We start from the raw sequence: 23,834 nt of genomic DNA on the forward strand, positions 1-23,834 counted from the left end.
ATTCCCGCGGTGACCAAAGCTGCGCCAAGACGACTCGAGCTCGGTGGCCGAGAAATTGAATTTCCATTTTTTTTTTAAAAGAGACGTTCAAAATCCATAGGCGTAAACTAAACTTGTATTCGGTATAAGGGTTCGAGCCTGCCCCCTCAAATTTTCAAAATCTCAGTAGTAACGTATAGAAATATTAGGTCAGGGTCCCCCCCCCTCCCCCCAAATATTTCCAATAATTTTACGCCTATGTTAAGATCCCGTTAAGAAAGATTTGATTCGCAAAATTCATTGGGTCTGTGAATCTTCTGAACTTTGATAAATATTTTCACAATAATGACTCAATTGACCATCACTTAATCAGTGGTTGATTACCACAAATTTAAGAAATGTATAGAAACTGATTAATCAAATATCCTTAAGGGGCCGTTCAAGTATTACGTAAGCAAATTTTTAGATATTTCTGATCCCCCCCCCGTCAGCAAAAGTCAGCAAAACGCTGACTTCCCCCCCCCCTGTCAGCAAAATTTCGTCATCAGCTCTGCCCCCTCTAAATCCGAACTCATATTTTCATAAAGGGTGGTTGATGACGTAAGCATTATCCAACCCCCTCCCCCCCATCGATGATGACGTAATACTTGAACGGCCCCTAATCATCGCGGCGAAGCTCCCTAATTCCTACCTTGTCCAGCTCCTCCGTCCACGTCAGTCAAGCCCTGGATGGCTGTAATAAGGTAGAGCAAAATCAAACAAACCGTGGCGAGAAGTAGAAACAGAAGTGAAATATTTCATCTGATCTTTTTCTAGAAATAATTGAAGAACGGAAAAAAGTATACAAAATATTTCTTTGAAGTGTTGTTATCATTTCGTACATGATGTAAAAACATGGAACTTATTTTTTTCTTTTTCTAATAGAGGCCTTCGGTGATAACAAAAGCTAGACAGAAAACACCACAGCAATATTTTCTATTTGGTAAGAAGACTTTGTTGCCCAAAATTCAGACATACAGACAGACAGTAGGGGAAGGTGTGGGGGAGGGGTGTAAGTTCGTTACTAAGACTAAAAGAGCAGACGTACAAAATAAGTAAAGGACCGAAGAAAGCCAGACGCGCGTCCACAAAATCCAGACGCAATGAATATATGTTGCATCCTGACAGAGAGAGAGATTTGCGCCACGTCCCGACCTCTTCCTCCTTCGACTGTTTCGGTCTGGCTAGACGTCCGCAATCAGACGCTGCTGACTGACTTTTTCCCGTTTCTTCAGTGTGTTCAGATACACGCGCTCGTGATATAATACGTGCAATAAAAAAATGTAAAACGTTGGCGCAATCATCAAAATGCTTGGTCCACTGATTCTTTGCTGCTCGAGTAATATTTGTTTTCAAATCATCTCCCGATGAGGAATAAAATCATGCCTATGCAGTTTGCAGTTTGATATGAAATAAATATCCGCTGAATCCGGGGTTTCTAACTATTATCATACGGAGTGGCAGGGATTTATTTATAACCTTCGTGATTTAACAACTTTCGTGATTTCCGCCCCCCCCCCTAGAAGGTAGAGCCGTGGCTGTCACGGCTCTACCTTCTAAAAACCGGGAAATTAACCATAACTTTTCTTAAATTATTTTGCGCTATAAATGTAATAAAAATAAGAATGTAAGGAGCTCATCAAAGTATCGAGTATGAAATCCTTACCTAGAGGCCTCGCTCGAAGATGGGAGGGAGCACGATGTGCAATATGATATTAAAAAAACTCAGTATGTATTTGGCTCAGTAAGTTTAACTTTCCTTATTGGACCTACAACAATGATTTCACACAGTATCCAACAAAAATTATTTGGAAATACGGACTCAACAGCAATAATTTTGAACACGGATCTAACAGTAGTGATTTTGAACATGGACAAGGCAACAATGACATTGAACGTGGATCAATAACAATGATTTTGAACATGGACAAGGCAGCAATGATTTTGAACACGGACAAGGCAACAATTATTTTGAACACGGACAAGGCAACAATTATTTTGAACATGGACAAGGCAACAATGATTTTGAACATGGACAAGGCAACAATAATTTTGAACATGGACAAGGCAACAATGATTTTGAACACGGACAAGGCAACAATGATTTTGAACACGGACAAGGCAACAATTATTTTGAACATGGACAAGGCAACAATGATTTTGAACATGGACAAGGCAACAATAATTTTGAACATGGACAAGGCAACAATGATTTTGAACATGGACAAGGCAACAATGATTTTGAAATAGATTCCACAATGATTTTGAAATAGATTCCACAATGATTTTGAAATAGATTCCACAATGATTTTGAAATAGATTCTACAATGATTTTGAAATGGATTCCACAACGGTTTTGGACATGGGCAACGCAACAATGATTTTGAAACGAACCCAACAACAACAATGGAAAATTGAAGACTATTTTTTGGAGCAACCACGCGTTTCTTTGTTTTCCAACATGGACATGATTTCATCACTGATATCAGTGACAATATTTTTAATATAAAACCAGTGATTTTCAAAAGTTATTTCGAACTCTGTTTTAAATACCCGTCGTCAATTAACTCTCTTTATAACAAATGAATTGAAACAGCAGTGCTTATCAAAGTGAGCTGTATCGACCCTTGGGGGAGGGGGGGGGGCAAGTGAGGGCTTAGAATTCAAAACTACAGCTCAATGTACGATTCTGTTCGCATCAGCGTATTTAAGGGGGGAAAGCTGGGAAAAAATATCAGAGACGGGACCTGGCAAATTAGAAGACTGACATGAATGCATGTGAGATAAACGAAGTCAACGAAATTATAGAAAAGAATAATTATTTGTTTATAATTTAATTTTGAATAACTATCTTACTTTAATGACTACAATTTATTTAATAATTACTGGGGGGAGCACCCTAATGTGAAAAATCTGTGCAATTACAAAACATTATTTTTTTTTGTATCGAGACCACGTTTTAGTTAAAGAAGAATCTCGCCAAAATGAAATTGATCGAACCGCGTTGAAATGTAATAGTGAAAGCAACCTGAAAGCCCACTTAACTTGACTGAAAAGCTACTTGATGTCGTCACCCTTGACAGCGCGTCTCCTTGTAGCTGCCAAAAGGGTAAAGTCAAAACCTGAAAATAAACAGTGGGTGCTGCAATAAGGATCTATTCTCGGTATCCCCAGCACGACTCACGGCGGCCTTGGCCGTTGCTTCGCCGAAATAAAAGCGAAAAAAAGACATTCACAACGAGGGGAGTTACCCTTGAAAAATAAAACAGTATAATGCACAAAGAGGCAAATTCAGAGGGAAAAAAAACAAAGGAAAAAAAAACGCATTACACTGTATATATTCGTATTGTAGAGGAATAGATTAAGCGAGGAGACATGATGATGATGATGACATTGGCAACGAACGGGAAAATGCCAAACCATAGAGAAGAACATCGAAAAGCCAGTCTCTTTTCTTTTATCTCGACCTTTTCTACAAGAATTTTTCCACTTTATGTCGTATGTTTTTCATTTTTTTGCAATTTTGGCGTTGATCCAGAGGACGAGTCGCAAAGAGAGAGAGAGAGACACACACACATACACACAGAGCAGAGCCGCTACAATAGAGTGTTTATAAGCATCTTCAGTGTCTCTAGTTCTGGCACAACTCAAAAAAAGAAAAAAAAATTAAAAGTCAAAGACCCCTGAACTTATTAACGGAGTTAAGTTAATATGTATCCTACGTGTAGCAAGTAGTGGTTGGATTTCACTGAAATTGTCTGAAATTTAAATGAAGGTCACATGACGACGCATCCACCGTTTAGTGTAAAATGAGAAGTATTTTCGTTTTATATGAAAATATATTAGGGAAGAGATAAAATGACTTTCTCTCAAAATTGAAACATGGTTGTCAGATGAAAAATCAAAATTTCAACTTTATATATATAGGGGGAGTACCCAGAACTCTACCGCTAAAATAAAGAGACACATAGTTACATAAATTTTACTTGCGTTGAAGGGGGCTAAAATGAGAGGGCTGAGAAAGTACAAGCATAAATTTATTTTTTCAATAGCTGTCAACATCCACTCATGGGAAGAATTGCATTATTTCATTTCAGAAGCCATCAAAACATGGCAACCTTGCTCACTACATGAGAAGCGACAGGGAAATTTCTTCCTTCCAATCACGGACAATTACGGATAGGGAAAAAAACAGTCCCTTCTTTCTCCCCAACGATATATTAAGTTGTGTGTAAGAAAAATTCTGTTTTCGCTCTCACTCCCTGGGAAACTTACTCTACTCTCAAGGAATTTTTTTTTCTTTCTTTTTTGGTAGCAAAGTTTTGAATTGTGCATGTTAACATACGATAAGAAAACGGTCATTTGTGATCCTAACAATGTTAGCCAATACGCATCTACATGCGTGATTCACGCATCAAAATTCAGTTTTACATCTCCAAATTTTATTTATTTTATTTATTTATTTATTTATAAAACAAAGCTACAGGTTTAAACCCAATTACAGCTTGCAGTAAAAATAAAAATTTGCACAGAATAGAAAAAGCGACATGATAAAGTACACAAAAGACAAATAAAAAGTAACAAAGAATTACGCAAAATACAAAAATTTGTTGAAACACATTTTTGTTGAAAAGTGAAAAAAAACTCCTTCAAATTTCAAGTAATTTTTTTAATAGAGTTATTTCTCATTGATAAAAAAAAATACCCCTTAAAATTTTGGACAGGAATGAAATTTCCCTTCGGATTATATTTCCGGATAACACTGGATCCTAAGTTCCATTGAAAAAATTGTTTGAATTGACAGGTACTGTCACCCCCTCTAATTTTAGAGGTGGAGTTATGGGACACTCCTGTATGTACACCATATATTTGCTTGCATATAAGATGACCTTTAAAAATGAGTTATTTTAACAGTACAAAATATTTGATTAAGAGCACAAAATATGCAGAGCCACAACTGGAACTGATGGGTGGGTCAGATGTCCTGGTGCCTATCTAGCTGTTACGAGGATGTGGTGCTAGAGTGCAGGCTAATCCCACCTGAATTACGCATTTTGTAGCTAGTTGACACAAAAAAAAACAATGTGTGTGTGTCTAAAAATAACGTATATCCAATGCATTTTTCCATATTGATTGCGATGAAGTTTAGAATACGATAATGACTTGAACATATGTCTTTGCATCTTTGAAATTTCAAAATATTTCTGGAAAATTGCAAGTACTCGTACAAACAAAATACCGAAATACGTCTTCTTTCAATTTCTATAAAACGCCTCAGAGGCACGTATTTTTTCCAAAAATGTATGGATTTTTTTTTATAACATTCAGCTTATGAAATATTTATTAATCAATTTTATTACTAATTAATATTATTGCTAATTCTTTTCAAAAATGCTCTAGAACATCAACTAATAAATTACTGAAGAATCAAATAACGCAGTAATGAAATTTACGATTTGAAAAGCACATGCAATACCGTTTATTGATCAGACTAGGATTAGCTGCATCTCCATCTCTATAGCAAAGAAACATAAATAACACTCAAATTTGAACGCATTGGACTTACATTAAAAAATCGAGGACAGCACTCAATAATATTCTACGAACGTATTTAAATTATGATTCGCCTGTATGATTTGTATATTTATCAATTTACCTGCGGGACATTCCGAAGAAATGTAGCTGCTCTCTTCCTCGTCCATCGTGGAATTTCTAGAAGGAGTCCGAGTCCTTCAAAGTTAGAATAATACGGTTATTATTGCTATGTGTATCGACGGTCAAAACAACAACACGGTAGGGAATTCTTACAAGAATTTCAAGTTCCCATCAAGAAAACAAAGAATCACCACCAGGGTAAAAAAGTGAGAGCGCGTGTGTGTGGCCAAGTCGAATGTTGTTCCTTATTTCTAACGGGCAAAAGTGAGAAAGAGAGAGCCCACGTGAACCAGTGACATATCAGTTTACCCTCCCAACACACACTCTCTCGCTCTCTCTCCTGGCGCTCTCTCTTCTCTGACCTTGGAGCCGCAGTTCAGAAGCGCAAAAGAAGCCTTACAAACGAAAAAAAATAAAAATATATGTATATATATATGTATAGAAATATACACATAAAAACATCGAATGAAGTAAAAAAAAGTCGGCGCAATCTCCACTAAAAAGAACAGAGGAAAAAAGAAAAAGTTGTGATGAGAACACATGAATACACACATGGAAGAGGATGTTTTGGTGGCTTTTTCTTTTATTTAAAACGATGGCGGAATTCGTCCAGACTCCATAAGAAACTCAGTTCTAATCTCCAGACTCCGTCTGTCCGAAATATCCAATGGATTCCACTCTCCACCACTGTCTCCAATGGACACACTCATCCGTCATTTCTTTGTTTTAGGCGGACAAAAATGTCTCTAAGCTTTTCTTTTATATTGGGAATGTTCTCTTTATATTTTGATGCATGTTGTGTGTGTTTCATTTCAGGGAATTTTGACACTTTCGGGTGGTCTTTTCTTGGCGAGGAGGTAGAATTGGTCAATCATCATAAGTATTTGGGGATTGATTTCTTTTACAACGGATCTTTCACAAGGCACATAGACCAAGCCTACTCCTTTTCCAAACTGCACATCAATAAGATCTTATAATCTTACCCGCTGAGACATTTGCCAAATTTTAGAGACAAAATCAGAGTTTTTGATTCTACAATTCTCCCATCCTTTGTCTTCGGTTCAGAAATTTGGGGTGTCGGATCTGATGTACATATTTGGTCCCCCTTCAACTCTTTTTCATTAAAAGAAGTTACGATATCCCGCTTTTCATATAATATACATGGAGTTCGGAAGGCTTCCAGTTTGTTCCAATGTGTTCAAACGTACTCTCAAGTGGTTAGATAGAGCAAAACATTCGCACAATCTTACACTTAAAATGAGTATAAATTGGTGTCTCCCTACCAAACGTTGCTGGGGCAAGCGGTTTTGTAACTTTTTGTCAGCATTCTTTTTCCCAGCGAATTGCGTTACTTGGAACAAAGTATATGGTACACTTTCTTCTTCTGGACTGCTTTTGGATATCCATGTGAAGAATTTCACCAATAAAATTTTCGTTAGCAACTACAATCCTCTCTACAGATACCTCGATTCCTCCTTCTACCCTGAGCCGTATCTTAACAATTCTAATAACAAGACCTACATATCAGCCATTTTGCAGGCTCGATGTAATTTTGTGCTAGGTTGCAGCCGTTTCAACCGCTACTGCCCCCTCTGTGACAGGCCATGTCCCACAGATTTTTTACATTTCTTTTGCACCTGCCCTATCCTGATCTCCCTTTTGATACTTCTCACATTTTGATGAAAAAGGTGATCACGTGATCTTCTCACCCTTCCCTTTCCGATTTAATCAGTGTCTTGAATACCCAGCCATGTCGGGTTTGCGATTTTATCAATCGCAACTCTCATATGGGAATTATGCTTGTTTTGTTCTTTTAATTGTATATATTTGATGATTTGATGTTTCTTCTCATCAATGTCCTTAACGTGTATATATCTCAACTCACGCCCTCCCCTTTCTGCTGTTTAAGGTAATTTTTTCGTTTGTTTGCTCACGGGCTTCGGCCTAAAAAGCAGGAATAAAATATTATTATTACTTTTTTTAGGGAATTTGATTTTATTTTTTCCCAAATGATTATTGATCAGTAAATCGTTACTACACGTGTAGTGCAGTTTCCTCCAAGAGATTCCCTAACAACCAGACCGGAAGGAAAATTAAATTCCCCGAATTCCAAAGGAGAGACATGCCCTTTCAACATTAGCGAATAAATCCACGATGCCAACAGAGCCAACTATTTGATTACAAGAATCACAAGCATTATGACTGCTTTGTCCCGGAAGGTGTTGATTAACATAGGGAATGGGCAACTGAAAAGAGGTAATATCTGAAGGGAGATAGAGATAAGGGCGTGTTATCAGGTAACAAGATAACGAATTTCCTGATGAAAGTTTAAAATAAATAATAGAGTTCCAAAAAACGTTTTTCGTTCAGGCGGGTGTATTCGAATAGTTTTCACGGCACCCAAGTCAGAACATAACTATCCGACGGTTGCATAGCTGTTAGATAGGTAAAAAACAACGATTCGGCAAGCAATAAGAACACGTTTTAATAAACTGCCATAAAATTCAACACTGTGAATCTACTTAGTAGGGCGCAGTGTTATACGAAAAATTAATTTTGTAGAGTAATTACACTCCTCTCCAAAATGTTTTAAGGGGTAGTTTTGTAAAAAGAAGGGGGGTATATTTTTTAATGAAAAAAAAAAGGGAAAATAACGCTATATATTAAAAAAAAATGCCTGAAATACGAAGGGGTATTTTCATCTCCTCAACGAAATGTGGAGGAGCAAAATTGAATTTTCATGCACGAAGCACGCATCTAGATGCGTATTGGCGAACACTGGTAAGGCGTATCGTCGCACGTAGGACGCCGCGCCACATGGCTTAGAAACCACTGCAGTAGAGGATGCAACAAAATTTTTCACCGATTATACGCATTGGCAATTTACTACCGGATGTTAAAAATTATTTCACTGCAAGAAATTTTTTGATGGAATGGAGCAACTTCGCATTGTATGACGACTGGATTGTGCCAAAAAGCCGAAAAACAACTACCGCATTGTTCTGCCTCTGACTTCAGCTTTGACTCACAAGTTTCATCATAGTTAGTCCAGGGAGAGTTTCCTAAGGCACTTCAATCTAACGTTAGAAATACACCCTTGAAAAAAAATACTACATTTTAAGGCTACTACCAAACCGCACATGACATGCATCTCGTAAACATTTCGCCAAGAAATTTTTAACGAATTGGTACACCGGAATGTGTGTTCTGAGTGTATGTATACCTCAAACGTATTTCTGTTGTCAGATTTGCTAGTCTATCGATTCTTAGTGGTGCTGCCACCTACCTTCTAGATTTTGGAGTGAAAACGGTAGAATTTCCGCGTTGTGTAAGTCTTGTGTTGAAGGAGGGAGGTCTAAACATATATATACTAATTATGTACTCGGAACGGTTTCAAATAAACTAGACATCTCGCTTATTTAGCCGCAACTAGATACTTGTCCGAAGATGATGTCACTCTCCGCTGTTATTGAGAAGGTTTCGACACAGCTGGCTGATGCGAAGATGAATCTAGGAAAGAAAATTCAAATGGCCTTGCTAGTTCTTACTAGATACTTGGTCAGTCGGCCAAATTCATCATTTTGGCCACAGGGTGAATTTGCGGCCGGTCTGGGCGAGCATCCGTGGTACGAGACCCATCGGCCGTTGTCATCTTATCGGGGCGGGGAGCTCGTGATGGTGAGATCTTTGTACAATTTGCTAGAGGTATGTAAATCAGCAGGCGGGTATTTCTTGTCGGAAGGTGATGTCACTCATACTGTCATTCAAATAGCGGAGAGTGACATCATCTTCGGATAAGTCGCCATCTAGTGGAAGTGTCAGCAATTGTGAGCTTTGACCTGAGTTAGGTCTGACTGTGTCCATGCACGGTCACGTTAAGCGCATACGAGCTCTAAGGAAAATAGGTTCGATTTCCCGCAGAGGCAGTTGAATTGTTTTTCCCTACACATTTGATGATTACGCAACTGTAATTTTACTGCGCGTAGTTCCACGTCGTACAAATTCCCAGCTAATAAGTAATATATATTCTATCCAAATTTACTATACATAGGAAGAAAATTCCTTAACGATAACAACAAAAGACGAGAGAAAACGTACTCTCGGAATTAATTTCACGTTTTTCATTATAATCACGTGGACAACACCGTTAAGCATTGACTAATGAACTACAAACACACATAATAAATGTGTTACACATTTGCATACGGATTTCACTCAAATGGCGAAACGAGTCACGGTCACAAGAAGGGAAGGGAAGGGAGGAGTAACGGCACATTTTTTTCACGACAGACAGTTTCACTCTCGGTCGCTAGAGGGCAGCACCAACGCCGAGCGTGAAATTCGGTCGGCTGCTTGGCCTACTAACACACATTTTTTTTTTCGCCGACCCGGAGGTCGATGAACGCGTGACCCGACGACGCGAAATTCTCTCTCCGCTTCTCCCTCCCTCTCCTTCAACCCGTATCCTCATTATAACCGTTTCTTTTATTATTTATCTATCTGGCATAGATGCTTCACTTTCACTGCCGGAAACCATTTTGGAATTTGTACGAGGACCTTTTCACACCACAATCAAGGATTTGACTCCTTTTTGGTCTTCATTTCGGGAAAGAAAAAGAAAAAAAACCCATTCACCGATTCCCTTGACGGAATGCAATTATCGTAAATTCGAACTTGTCAGTTTGAACGTTGATCGTCGAAACAAGTGATGGAAAAATTACACCGAATTCTGACCCAGAAAACGTCGATTTGACACTTTGAACGCGAAATTCAAATTACTTAAATTGTCGAAATTATTCAAAATAAACAGATAAATGCGCCAGACCGGAATTCTGGTAATAATTGTATGAACTCACACACACTAGACGTAATAGTGTGGGGGAATATTTGACAGCATGACATGATTGATTCTGAGAATTACGAAATCGAATTGAGAAACACATTTTTGTTCTAAAATCTCTGAAGAGAGGAAAAAGCTCCTTTCGACAGTTGGTGATACTTTCACACATTGTTAAGTGTGAATTCACAAATTATTATAATTCAAAATTTTTCTCGGTCTGTCGAAGCGGAACTTTTCTGCAATTTTCGTTTCTGTTTTCTTCATCATTGAAACAAATACGTAGTGTGTGTGTATAGGATAATTAATCTATGTTACAAGAATTTAACACGCAATTCCTGCGAACATGAAACAAATTCATAGGGATTCAGGGAAAAACGATTCACGAAGTAATTGTTGAGAAAAAACGATTCACGAAGTAATTGTTGAGAAAAAACGATTCACGAAGTAATTGTTGAGAAAAAACGCCATGGAAACCTTTGTTGAAATGATCCACGAAATCATTCCCGGAATGGTCTACGACGTATTTATTATTTAAAAAAAAACAAAAAATGTGCAGTGTTTAAAAGATTGGAGAAATCATTGTTGAAGGGATTCACAACACTACTGGAATAATCCATGTATTATTGAAAATATGCATGAAATTTTTAATGGATAGATCAAATGTAACATTTCCCGGAAAGATCCATTTATTGCTGAAACACTTATGAAACTCTATTATTAGGAGATCCAAGAAAGCTATTGTTGAAGTCGTCTACAGAGTCATTTCCGAAAAAATACAACACATTGTTTGAAAATTCCACGAAACCCTTGTTAGGCCGGCATTACACTATAAAAGTTTGGTAAAAGTTATTTTATAAAACTTGAAAAATGCAGCCAATAAGGTCACCGGTTGCATTTTCTAGAATTTAACCAATACCCTTATTGGTTAGATTTTTGAAGTTTTATAAAAGGGATTTTATCAAACTTTTACAGTGTAATATCGGCCTTAAAGGGATTTGCAATGATATATCAAAATTGAAAGATTTATACTTCTTGATTATGAGCTTTTCAAAAATACTGGAAAGATTCGTGTTTATTTAAAGAAACAAAAAACGACGAAATCATTATTGGAAACATCAATGTATTGCTGCAGATCCACGTAAACTATTGTTGAGATGTACATTATCATTGCGGGGAAGATCCACGAATTCTTGAAAAAAATCTATAACATCATTATATTGTAATATTTTATGGAGTCATTATTGAGAAAAGATTTATCAAAGTTCACGGACTATTGAAAGGATTTCCGATTTTCTACGAAATAATTACTATAAACGAATCCATATATTGTTGCAAGATCCACAAAAAATATTGTTGAAATGATCTACAATATTAATGCTGGGATGGTATGCCAAGTCAGCATTGGAAAGATCTGTGATTGCTCAAAAGATTCACGTAACATTTTGTGAATTGATTTACGAAACTATTGTTGAAGTGACTGACGAAATCATTGTTAGCATTGTATCGTTGAAAATGTTCAGATAACATGTTCAGAACCATTGTTGAAAACATGTTCAGAACCATTGTTAAAATAATAAGCGAAAACAGTTTTTGTTTCATCAAAACAAGTGAAAAAACAATCGCGACAAAGTCACCCAACAGCGAAAAAAGTCGAAACTATTGTTGAATGAAGTGGCTCTGAAATATTGATACGTTATCGATTTCATCAGTTTCCTATGAAAACTACAGCTGGATGTAACATTGTTTAATAAATCGTTTTGAAGTTGCTAACATTCGAATTCATTGTTATCACATTGATAACATTGATATCACATAGTGATTCCTCAACAGTGTATCGAGAGGAACAGTCAGTGGCACCACAAGATATTTAGGGGGTAAACTTATATTTTAAGAAACAAAAAAAAGTCACGGCACTTTAAGTTGTCACCGAAGGGCAGGGGGGGGGGGCGCCACAAGATGTATATTTATTTAAAAATGATAATCCCATTCCCAAGGGTGCGTCAAACGTGAGAAGTTCGATTCTCTGTACTTGATAAATGCTGAAGATATATATATGAGTGCTTGAATCTGTAATTCAATTGTTCCGAATTTATTTAGATTAAGGGAATAATTGACCATTTTTATCAGTTTTCAAGAACTTTTTTCACGTCAAACAATAGACTTCATTTGGAGCCTCGTGCTGAAGTTTTATGCTAATGATTATCATCAACAATTTTTTTATTTTCATCGTCCGTTGCATAATGTTTTTTTTCTTTTGCTATACTTTTCCTTTTCAACTTTCTTTGTAGAAAGTTCTAATTTTTTTTTTTCCATTTCGAGGTTAACTCTCTCTCTCAATTTTTTTTCCATTGCGTGTAATGAGGAGCGAGAGGAGAAAAAAAGAGAGAAAAAAAGTAGAAGTACTAATGAAAAAAAAGGCGGTGAAATGGTGTTGCAGTTTGGGGCCAGTGACAGGTAACTAGGCCACACTATTTTGTGGACCAACCGACGAAACTATTACCACATAACATACAAACACTCACGTGTGGACGAGATTATTGGACATTGAAAAAAAAACACTGTTCTCTGCACATCAATGTATGTTAGATATATATATATAAATGAGCTATATATATATATTAAATACCCAATATACGAGTGATAATATAAGATACGTAATACGTATATTTAATTGTCGACTGCACTTATTCTTCTATTTCGTACATTGATATTAATCTTTAAATTAACTTTTGAAAATTCCATCGATTCATTAATTAATTTGGTCGTTTACAATTCATCCATATACAGGGTGCATAGCAAACGGGGGGGGGGGGGGGGGGAGGTGATTATATTTTTCTGGCGGACCGTTGATCTCAGAGGTATATCTCCAAAGAATAAGTTTCCAAATAACGTGTAGTACTCAGATATGTCATTCATGTTTCAAGGGGTTTTGTAGAGTCATTAAAAAAAATTAACTAATAAAGAATAGACTGGGTTCGAGAGAGTCCCGGCGGAAACAAGGTGACTTTTCTTTCCGAGTTCACCTCAGCATAATATCCAGAAAATATCTGTTTTCTTTGAAAAAATTTGCTTTTTATACAGTCCCCGTGTGTCCCAAAACTTAACGAGGAAGTTGTTGCCTCTTCTCCCCCGATGCCATTTGGGGCAATTTTGGAAAAAAACATCGTTAAATGCGGGTAAAACGGTTTTCCCGCTTTTAGAGTTTTTCCCCCAACTTTCCTCCGTTTTTTGAATTCCAATATCTCAGTGATATTCGAAACATGGGATTTTTTTTGTTGGCATCAGGAAAGACAGGGAAACAACTTTTTATTTGGGTTTTGGGATACAAGGGGACTGCATAAAACGTTAATTTTCTTATTTTATTATAACTATACAACCCTTTGGAGCATGAACGATATATCCGAGTACTAAACATTATTAGGAAACTTTTTCCAATTGAAAGTATGCCTCTAGGATCAATGGTTAATCACTAAAATGCCAACCGGCATGTCTAAAATGCCCCCGGCTTTTTAAAATACACTAAAAATGGTATATATATATATATACATACACTGAGTACATGTTCTTTGCCCCCCACCCCCTGGAAAAAGTTGAAAAGAATAGGTTCATGGAGTAATTCTGAAATACTTTCGTGGATCAATTCAACAATGAATGATTTTCACTCGCATAGCTCAGCATTGATTTTTGCGAGCATTGCTTTTCAACAAAGATTTTATCGTACATTCTCTTTTGACAATGATTTATTTCGTCGATCTTTTCAACATTGATTTCTTTTCTCGATCTTTCCAATAATGATTTCGTTGATCCCTTCTCAAAAATAATTTCGGAGACTTTTCCAGCAAAAAAAATTGATCACAACTGAGAACGAAACAAAAGCATTAACGCGCTTTGGGTTAATTCTACAGGGTAATCCCACGGTGTCCGCTAGCACTAGGTAGGTTGAAAATGCCTGGCATAGATGTTCAGTATAGAGTCTATCCGCGGCTCCGGCTCTCTTCCTCCATAAACCCATTTCATAGCTTTTATGAATTTAACTTGACAAGATCACTAATCTTCGAGGTTGAGAGACTGCATTTCACTAGTGTAAATACCAAATAAAAACCAAACCGGCTAATCCATTAGGTCAGGAAAAGAGCAGTTGCACTGCAATAATCGCAGATTCGATGTTTGTCCTGATTTCTTTAAATTCGGTGTCTTTTTCAATCAGATCCAGAAGCGACGAAAGTGTTTTAGAACTGATGGTACTCGAATTGGTTTTGGTATCAAATATTTTTTTTTATTTCTGAGGTGCTCAGTCCGGTGCTGCAAAATACATTACGTGAACGCTCACTGCACCCCCCCCCCTCATCTCTGACATCACTGTTCGTTTCCATATAGAAGGTATATCTTTTTATTTCAACTCAGTTCATAGCAATTCTAGTAAAATCGAAGCGGAAGAATGGGAAAAACAAAAACGCAACAATAATAGTGCTTCCTTTGTTTCAGAGCATTGCGTGCGTCACGTCACATAATCGCTCTATAATCCGCCCACGCAACATCACGCAAAGGCACACATTTCTCATATACATAAGCGTTTATATATTCCCGGATCTTTTTTTTTCTGAAATAGCGCTCGCACCCCCCTTATTTCTATTGCACCCTGGTGTCAATGAACTCGGATGTTATTTTTCTGTGATGGTGGGTTTTCTCTCATCTCTCGTAACCCAGATTTTGATCCTGGCAGCTGCCATTGTGTGTGTGTGCAAGTGTGTGTATTGTGAATCAAATCTAGTTTCGTTACTGTAAAACTCTACGAGAATTAAGGGGGAGGGGGAGAGAAATTATTTTCGGGAATCCCACTCTTAGTGTATTTCGTAGGTGGAGGAGGAAATGAATAATCGATAGCTATACTGTGTATATTGTAATGACCACTGCTATGTTCCTATACGTCTAAACCCTATCTTTCCCTCCCTCCTTATTCCATCATTAAAAAAAACCCTCCCCCACGAGGGTTAGGAATATTTCAGAGAGCAAGTATAAGAGGAATGAAAGGGTTGCGGGGTGCCCTTCGTGGCCTACATTTTTTGGCCTCTGATACAAAAAGCGTACGCAACAAATTTTTTTCCCGTTTTCTCCTAAAATTCTAAATCATAGGATTTTTCTTCCTTTGAAATATGAGTCATCCGATTAAAATATATAAAAGAAGTAATGGAATGAAAATAAACGAAATTGACCATGTAAATTCTTAAGCAAAAACTATCATGAGGAATCACGATGATCAAAATTATATGTATATTATAGTTAACTATACGGAAAAGCCCTCTGAAAAAGGTAACTTTCATTTAGGGACAGTTTTGAAAATTCCAAATCTTCCTTTACGTATTAGTTTAACCTTGTAAGGGAAATGGAGAAGGAGCACCCCTCCATTGGTCTGGTTTTCAAAGCAATTGGGGGGGGGGGGTGGCAACTTGTAGAAAATTAATATGGTAAATAAAAAAACGATTACAATGGACCTAAAACTGCGCCTTGTGGTACACCAAAAGCAGCGTAGAGACTACTTTATCGCACACCAACTCCAGTCATATATCGCCATATGGCAATTTCCAGCTAGTGGAGTTGGGTAGGAAATGAAAGCGCCATTTTTCGGTGGTCGCCCCATGCTCAATCGGTAAAGAAATTTTCTGATTTTATTTTGGCTGGATTCGAACCCATGGACCTGAACTGCAACCTCCATAGCGGAAAACGACCATCTTACCACTGCGCCACTCGGGCATAGTAGTACCGAGACTGTCGAAAGTTGGATTCATAGGAAATAATAATTTATCTGATAGATGAAATCCGTATGTAGTAGAAAAATTCGTGTATATATATATATATATATAGATGACGTGTAGGTAAATTTGTTAATAGAAATACATATTTTTTCGTTGTATTAAGATATATCATACGGATAATAGTACCATCAACGAAGGCCAATTAGACTGGATACCTACAGTGAGCCTGATCCGGACCAGATTTACCTCCAAGCTTACCCACAGAAATTTGAATCCACGACTGCCGAACCGAAGGTTGTTGCGCTAATCCTCAGCTCAGAAAACCAATAATAAGATGTAATTGAAAGAGATTTGAAATGGAAAAATACGCACACATCCGCAGATGAAAAATGGCCAATTACAAATAAGATAGTTTCCCTGACTATTCATGTAACGATTCTCATTGGGAAAATGCAACAAAGCAATGATCGAGAACCGCGAACAATGTTCTCGGAACAAATGCAAGTTTTAATCCAGGGCTGAACAAACTTTCCAGTCCGCGGGACAGATATGCGGTATTTCTGCCGCTCACTGGCCAGAAGTTGTATATAAAGAGTGATCATATATGACCTGCATTCTACTGGATATTCACATAATTTTAGCCGTACCAACTTTTTACAAAATGTTCCGTTTGTTCCCTCATTGCGAACAGTTCAATTTTTGAAATCAAGAAATAAGATTACTTTCATGACATAAAATATATTATGATAATTAGGACTATCATAATTAATTATAATCACATAATCAAATTCATCTCATTTATTTTGTCAAATATATACGCAGGTTTTTTTTTTGGTGAATTACGTTTTGATTTTCAGTACCCATCATTTTTCGCGATTGGGAATTTTTCAGTTTCAGCGATAGTTGGCAACTTTACTAGCCTTTGACGATTTTTTTTTTTTTGCTGTAATTGACAACTTTACTAGCTTTTGGCAATATCTCGTATTTTTATGAAAGAAATATGGTGAGCTCAGGTATTTATCCAGCCTTATCCAGTCGTGTGTATTGATATTTTTCTAACGGAATAACTTTCGCGGGCGGATGGGATTGTTTGACGGAGGCCACATTTCGCCCGCCGGCCGGAGGTTGGGCACCCGTTGACTTTTCTTGTTTAGTTTTGTCAACTCGAGGACTGACCGACTAGATCCAGGCATTTAGAAAAAACAACAAAAAAAGTAACTAAAATTTAAATAATAATTTTTTTCTCTTTGCCAAATTTTTCTTTGAAGAAAAAAAAGAGGAGGCGCACTCTTCACACGTGACATTCCGAGACGAAACTGGTTCAGAGTTCAAAGGAAAGAAAAAAAAAAGCATGTGTGTGCACGTTGCACACACACATGCTCGCGAGCTATTTTATGTATAATAGCCTCATTCCAAATATATATACAATGAAAACTTTTTTTATTAAATATTTTCATTGCGTTTCCTCATTGTATAACGATGGCGCTTCTATTATATATACATACACAACTAGGAACCTTATTTCGTTTTGTTTCCTCGTTCAATTTTTTTTTTTTGCTGTTGTTATTATTATGTATTATTACCTTGCTCATTTCGCTTTCGGTTCGGGTTGTCCTAGGTTTGACCTTATTCATGCTCCCTTTTCCCTTTTTCATTTTCAGCACCTTTTACTTCTTAATTTTTTTTTCACAGTTACAAGGAGCGATTTTCCTTTTGGACGCATTTCCCAAGGCCTTCCCCAACATCCTGATGAAGGACCCTTAGGCCGGTATCTTCGACGGGCTTCCACACAGAACAGGATCTTTGCACGGAGACCCGCAAACAGGGCAAGAAATCTGTCAACCTGTCTACTGAGGAGGAGAAGGGGGCACTATACTATTACTACCATAAATAATTTTCTTAAGTATTTTCATTTCAGAACATCGTATTAGAGGATCTCAACGAATGATAAGACGTTTCGTGATTTTTTTATTTTAAATTATGGTGCAATATTAGAGATATGGCTGTTGATACGAGTACTAACTATATTTCTCAATGATTTATTTAATTTTTATTTGAGGCTGAAAGAGAGGACGGCCAGTATCTGTCTTAAAGTCGAGAAAGCGTTTGCCTTTTTTTCTCTTCTGCGAACTGACCGCCGATTGACACATACACCTAGGAATGTTGGAGAATTGACAAGCTCCACAAAAATAGACGGCAAGAGTGTGAACTTAATATACTTACAGGATAGCACTCCACCATATTTCTATTGCGATTTTCATGAACGCTCGGATGACAGATTGTGAAAGATGAAAGCAATTGATTGGTTGTGTTTGAAATGTGATGACCACCCATCTTTTGTTACGGCCTCTTCCAGTTCTTTTTGTATGTTCTGTGATTAGGATTCTGACAGAAATTCTAGAAGCTTACATCATGGCTTCATAGGTGTCATCAAATTTTGTCAAGTGTGTCGTAACGAGTCGAAGGTATTGATGGGTCCCTACGTAATGATTAGTAAGATCTATTACTGTGTTGGTAACTATTACTGATAAATTTTAACGTCGTGGTTATACGACTGTATAACCACATGATTCCTAGAGAAAAGAGGTTACAGAAACTTAAGGAACGCTGGCGTGCACAAGAAATATATTTTTCGCCGATCTACGAGAGAACCGTGGACTTTCATCATCAACACTTTTCGTCATATTCGATAGGGACATGCTGTATCACACGCGAGAAGAACTTGGTTCCAGAAATGGTGTTTGCAGAATGACATCGTATGCCGAAAATAAAAAAAAAGCGCTAATTTTCCACAACAGTCTAGAATGTTGTGGTCATTCGTCAGAGATTATATCTACTACTACTACTACTATTTAACCGTAGCCTACATGCATCTCGCACACATTCTTCCAAGTCCAGGATTACACTATAGAAGTTTTATAAAAATTATTTCATAAAGCATGACAAATGCAACCAATAAACTTATCGGTTGCATTTTTAGAGTTTTGTAAAAAAAAAACCTTTATAAAACTTTTATAGAGCCTGGCGTATGGAATTTCTAACGAATCGGTAATGTCGGAATTTGTGTTCTGTTCTGTGTGTGTGTGGGGCCCCTAAATTTATGGTCGTCACAGTTGTGCTCATTTCTTGTTCTTGTTGGTGCTACCATCTACTTTCCATATTTTGAAGTAAAGATTGTGAAGAAAATGCTTGAATTTTAATGTTATGTAAGTATCATGTTGAAGGTCTGCCTACTCTCTGCGGAGAGACCGGATGGAAGTTGGAAAACCGCGACTTCAGCCCATAACCACTGTGCCGCCAACGGGGTTCCAACTTGGATCTTCACGATGAGAGTTCAGCAAAATGCCCACATGACCGCACAGCGGACAGAAGATTATACCCACAAATAAAAACTTTGAACAGCTCTAACCATTTGTAGAAACTGTCTATTCTTAATAAGCATTTGCAAAATGAAAATTTCTTCTTGACCGATTTTTAATAGAATTTGAAAAAAGAAAAAAATGGAGAAATTGAATCGATGAAACGAGCAAAGCACATGCACCCCGTTCTGAAAACGGGCTACCACTTGGAAGAGGTGACCTTTTAAATAAAAGTGAATGGAAAATTCTGTACCACGGACCCAACCTACTGGGAGGATGGCTCTTTAAAAAAGTCTTGCGATATAATTTCAATTGGTCTCACTTTGAATGGTTCGTTGAGAGATTTCATTCGGAATCGATTCGATCATTACAAATCGAAGATGAAAGTAATTTCCGGAGAAAAATAGGGAAAAAATATCGCGTAGGGAATAAAAATCGCGAATGTTTTTTTTTTTTCCCTCGACGCACTTCAAAAAGGCACACAGAGGCTTGACCTGAATTAGCAAGTGAACCTCTCGCTACTTTTATGTACGAGTTCTTTTTTATATTTCTAGGTCGCGGCTGTCACCAGAGTTCAACGGCCCTCGATCGACCCTCTCTCTCTCTCTCTTTCCTTCGACACAGTCTCTATCTCTCTACCGCTACTTCTACAACTACATCTACTATGAACGAAAATAAAGTTATTGAAAATTCTGATAACTTCTGTAAAGTCTGCGAAAAATTGTTGCCGTTTCACCTCTTTCTTATTCTTTTTTTTGGCACAAAGCGGTTAAATCCCATCACACAGAAGCCAATTGTTAATTAACTACATACATTCTATGTAATCGACAGTAATTGGACCCTTGCGGCTTCGATAAATAACGTAAGAAAAATGTATGTGAATATCCACTTTATGATTGAGGAGTTGATTCCAAGTCTATATGCAGGGTGATGGAAATTCTTCAAATAAAGAGAAGGGGGTGATAAGAACACGTCAAGGCAAACCATATTCCCATTTAACTTAAGTACAGCGATACCTCAGCTAACGAACGCCTCGCCTTACGAATTTTTCGGCTAACTAACATTTCCGCTGATATGACCGCGTTAACAAAAAAACAGCTGCTGCTCGTGAGCTGAATTTTAGTTCCAATCATCATCAGAATTAGTCACTCGAGCCCGATTAACTCAAGTCCAGCTCGGAATCATTTTTCCAGATGTACCTCCACTTCTCTCTTTCGGAAAGTTTTTCAATTATTTCTCCATGTAAAATGGAAGATTCAGCCAATAGAAAAAAGAGATGGATGATTACATCAAATCAAGAGACTTTTTGGATACTAAGCCGAGGTGAACTTGGGAAAGAAAAATTTCTTGTCTCTACCGAGAATCGAACCCAGGAGCTCTCGCAAACTGGGCAAGCGCAATGACCATTACACCATAGGGAGAGAGACTCAATCCAATCATCCGTTTCTACCGCCGCCAATTGCTGTAGTTGAGACTATAATGTCTCTACTGAGCGAGTCACGCTACTGTGCGTGTTTTGAGGAAGAAAGGATTGTTTCTCTGTGGTATGATGGTCAATGCGTTCTCCCGGTTTGTAAGAGGTCCTGGGTTCGATTCCCGGTGGAGCCAACAAACTTTTCTTTCCCAAGATCACCTCGCCATAATATCCAAAATTTCTGATTTGATCAATGGAAAATGCATTAAAAATAATGGCGCCCATGCATTTTTAGAACACGTGTTCTTTCAGTGCAAGACTCTTATCACCAAACGATCAGCCTAGACGTTCTAGGAGATTATCTTTTCAATCTATATATATATATATATATATATTCACATACATTTTTCCTACGTTATTTATCGAAGCCGCAAGGGTCCAATTACTGTCGATTGCATAGAATGTATGTAGTTAATTAACAATTGGCTTCTGTGTGATGGGATTTAACCGCTTTGTGCCAAAAAAAAGAATAAGAAAGAGGTGAAACGGCAACAATTTTTCGCAGACCAAATATATATATATATATATATAGTATATATATAACTCAACTCGGTTGTGTCAACACCAACCCTTTGGTAGACTAAATTCTGATTTAGTAGATTGTAAACTCTCATTTATCTAATTATGAAGCTGCTCATTTTAGCCTTCGGTGTGTTTTAGAAAACTTATCTTAAATGTTGGGCAGTACCTAGAACTAATTAAACGATTTTTCATTGAAACCTACGGAAAACCGCGTTTCGGCTAACGAACGGGCTTCCGGAACGAATTAGCTTCGTTAGCAGGGAGAGAGAGAGAGAGAGAGAGAGAGGTATCACTGTATTGAGCTTCACTTATACATAGTGTTGAGAAAAAAATAAATTCGATAAGCGATATAACCGTCTGAGGACGAAAGATTTAGATGGACATGATTCACACACACACACAGACAATCAATCATGATGAATTTCATGAATGTGGAACATGGTCCAGGAGACTAATATTACGGTTCTTAAACAACTACAGCTTGGAATGTTTGTTGCAGTGAAGTATCAAGCACTTTTTGGCGAACTCAATTCTATGGAGAGACGAGGAGTTCGAGTTGTGAGAGAATATCTTCGTACGACTGACAGAAGGAAATTTTTATATTTCCTTCCCGAACGTATCTGATGAAGCTTAACGTGCAACAAAGACATCGTGTATATTAGTCATCTTCAACATGTTGCTCGCGAGAACCATGGTGCTCCCTGAAGCACCGAGAGTGCTCATTGCTCATGCCAGCTTTCGTGCTCGGGAGCACTAACTCTTCAATTAAATACACTATAAAAATTGCATTCGAAAATTGAGACTATGCAGATAGCAAGCGTACGTATGTAAATGTTGCCGAAAGGTATATACCGTATATATGCTCAACACTTGGTCCGTGGGCTTGACGCGGCCTTGGGAGTAATATGATGTGGCTCCTGACCTCAAACCCCAATTTTTGAAAATGAACTAAGCGGCAAATTTCCACATCACTTAAGTGACCCGCAGTAAAATAACAGATGACTTAAGTGGACCATGGCACAGTTCCAAATCACACAAGCGGCCCACAAAATATTTACAAATCATTTAAGCAAGGGAAACGCGACGTATGTATAAATCACTTGAGGCCCTCAGCAAATTTGCAGATCCTTTAAGTGACCCGCAGTACATTTACAGATCACTTAAGCAGGGCCATGATTAGAGGGGGTAGGGGGCAACTGCCCCGGGCGGAAAAATTTAGGGGTGGCAGTTTTAGCTGGGAACAAAGAACACCATGACAAAATTATAGAATTTTAAAGTTGTCGGGGCGCCAAAAATCCTAGTTACGGCCATGACTTGAGCGACCCACAGCACGGCTACACAGATCCATCAAGCGCCCACGACACATTTACAGATCACTTTAGCGGCCCGCAGCACATTTACAGATCACTTATTTGGCCAACGACAGGTTATTAAATCAATGAAGTGGCCAGCACTTTTCTTAAGATTGAGCACAAGGGGTTGTTCTTTGTTTTGTGATAAACATAGGAAGTGCTCGCGACTGGAGAAAGGGTGAAAAACCCCTGGTATACATATAATTGGCCTTCCTTACAATAAAAACAGTGGTATATTTACCTTTCTTGACGAAAACGTCAACATTTTATTTGACCTTTGAAATCAGAAGGTTTAAAATTCACAATGTTTTGAATATTTCTGTGTGTGTGTAAATTTGCCAACGCGGTTTTTTATTTTTAGTAAATAAATGCTCACTTAAGTCGTAATGTTTCCACAGATTGTGAAACTAGAGATCGAGACTAATTTATGGTTTATGATGGTTTTGAAGCATTTTCATACATTATCGGTTGGCAAAGCAATTGAAAGAAAAGAAAAATGTGGCAACGGTATATCTTTTAACAGTTATTTGAATTTAATTTTGATTTTAGGGTAAAATACGTGCACTGCTGCACCCATCGAGTGACGAGGGAAACTGCAATTGATGTCGCGAATATAAGTGCTATTTCAGCATGATTTTTTTCCATATTTATGAAACTTACCAACTTTTTAGAGAGATATAGATGGCTTTTTTCTCAGCCAGAGATATCAAGGAAACAGTTATTTTCCGGATATTATGCTGAGGTGAGCTCGGAAAGAAAAGTCATCACGTCTCCGCCGGGACTCGAACCCAGGCCCTCTTGCATACCGGGCAAGCATGCTACCATCTACACCACTGGAGACACATGAATCTGCCTTCCTAA

General features: G+C 37.7%; 1 protein-coding gene across 2 annotated transcripts in view; it reads right to left on the minus strand.

Moving 5' to 3' along the window:
* Eip75B (Ecdysone-induced protein 75B) overlaps positions 1–23,834 on the minus strand; it is a 166,573-nt gene that overhangs the window by 110,893 nt on the left and 31,846 nt on the right. Inside the window, exon 1 of one of the 2 annotated variants that reach the window (XM_089237031.1) lies at positions 5,675–5,999. The exons of the other annotated variant lie outside the window; for it this stretch is intronic. Within the exon in view, the coding sequence (XP_089093157.1) occupies positions 5,675–5,720 (46 nt within the window). The 5' untranslated portion in view covers positions 5,721–5,999. Of the gene's footprint in view, positions 1–5,674; positions 6,000–23,834 lie in introns of those variants that run through there. 2 annotated transcript variants of the gene reach the window in all.

This window comes from Pholcus phalangioides, unplaced genomic scaffold, assembly GCF_987345545.1.
Source record: "Pholcus phalangioides strain wild (caught in Gottingen) unplaced genomic scaffold, Ppha-v1.0 ptg000009l_1, whole genome shotgun sequence".
Taxonomy (NCBI): domain Eukaryota; kingdom Metazoa; phylum Arthropoda; class Arachnida; order Araneae; family Pholcidae; genus Pholcus; species Pholcus phalangioides.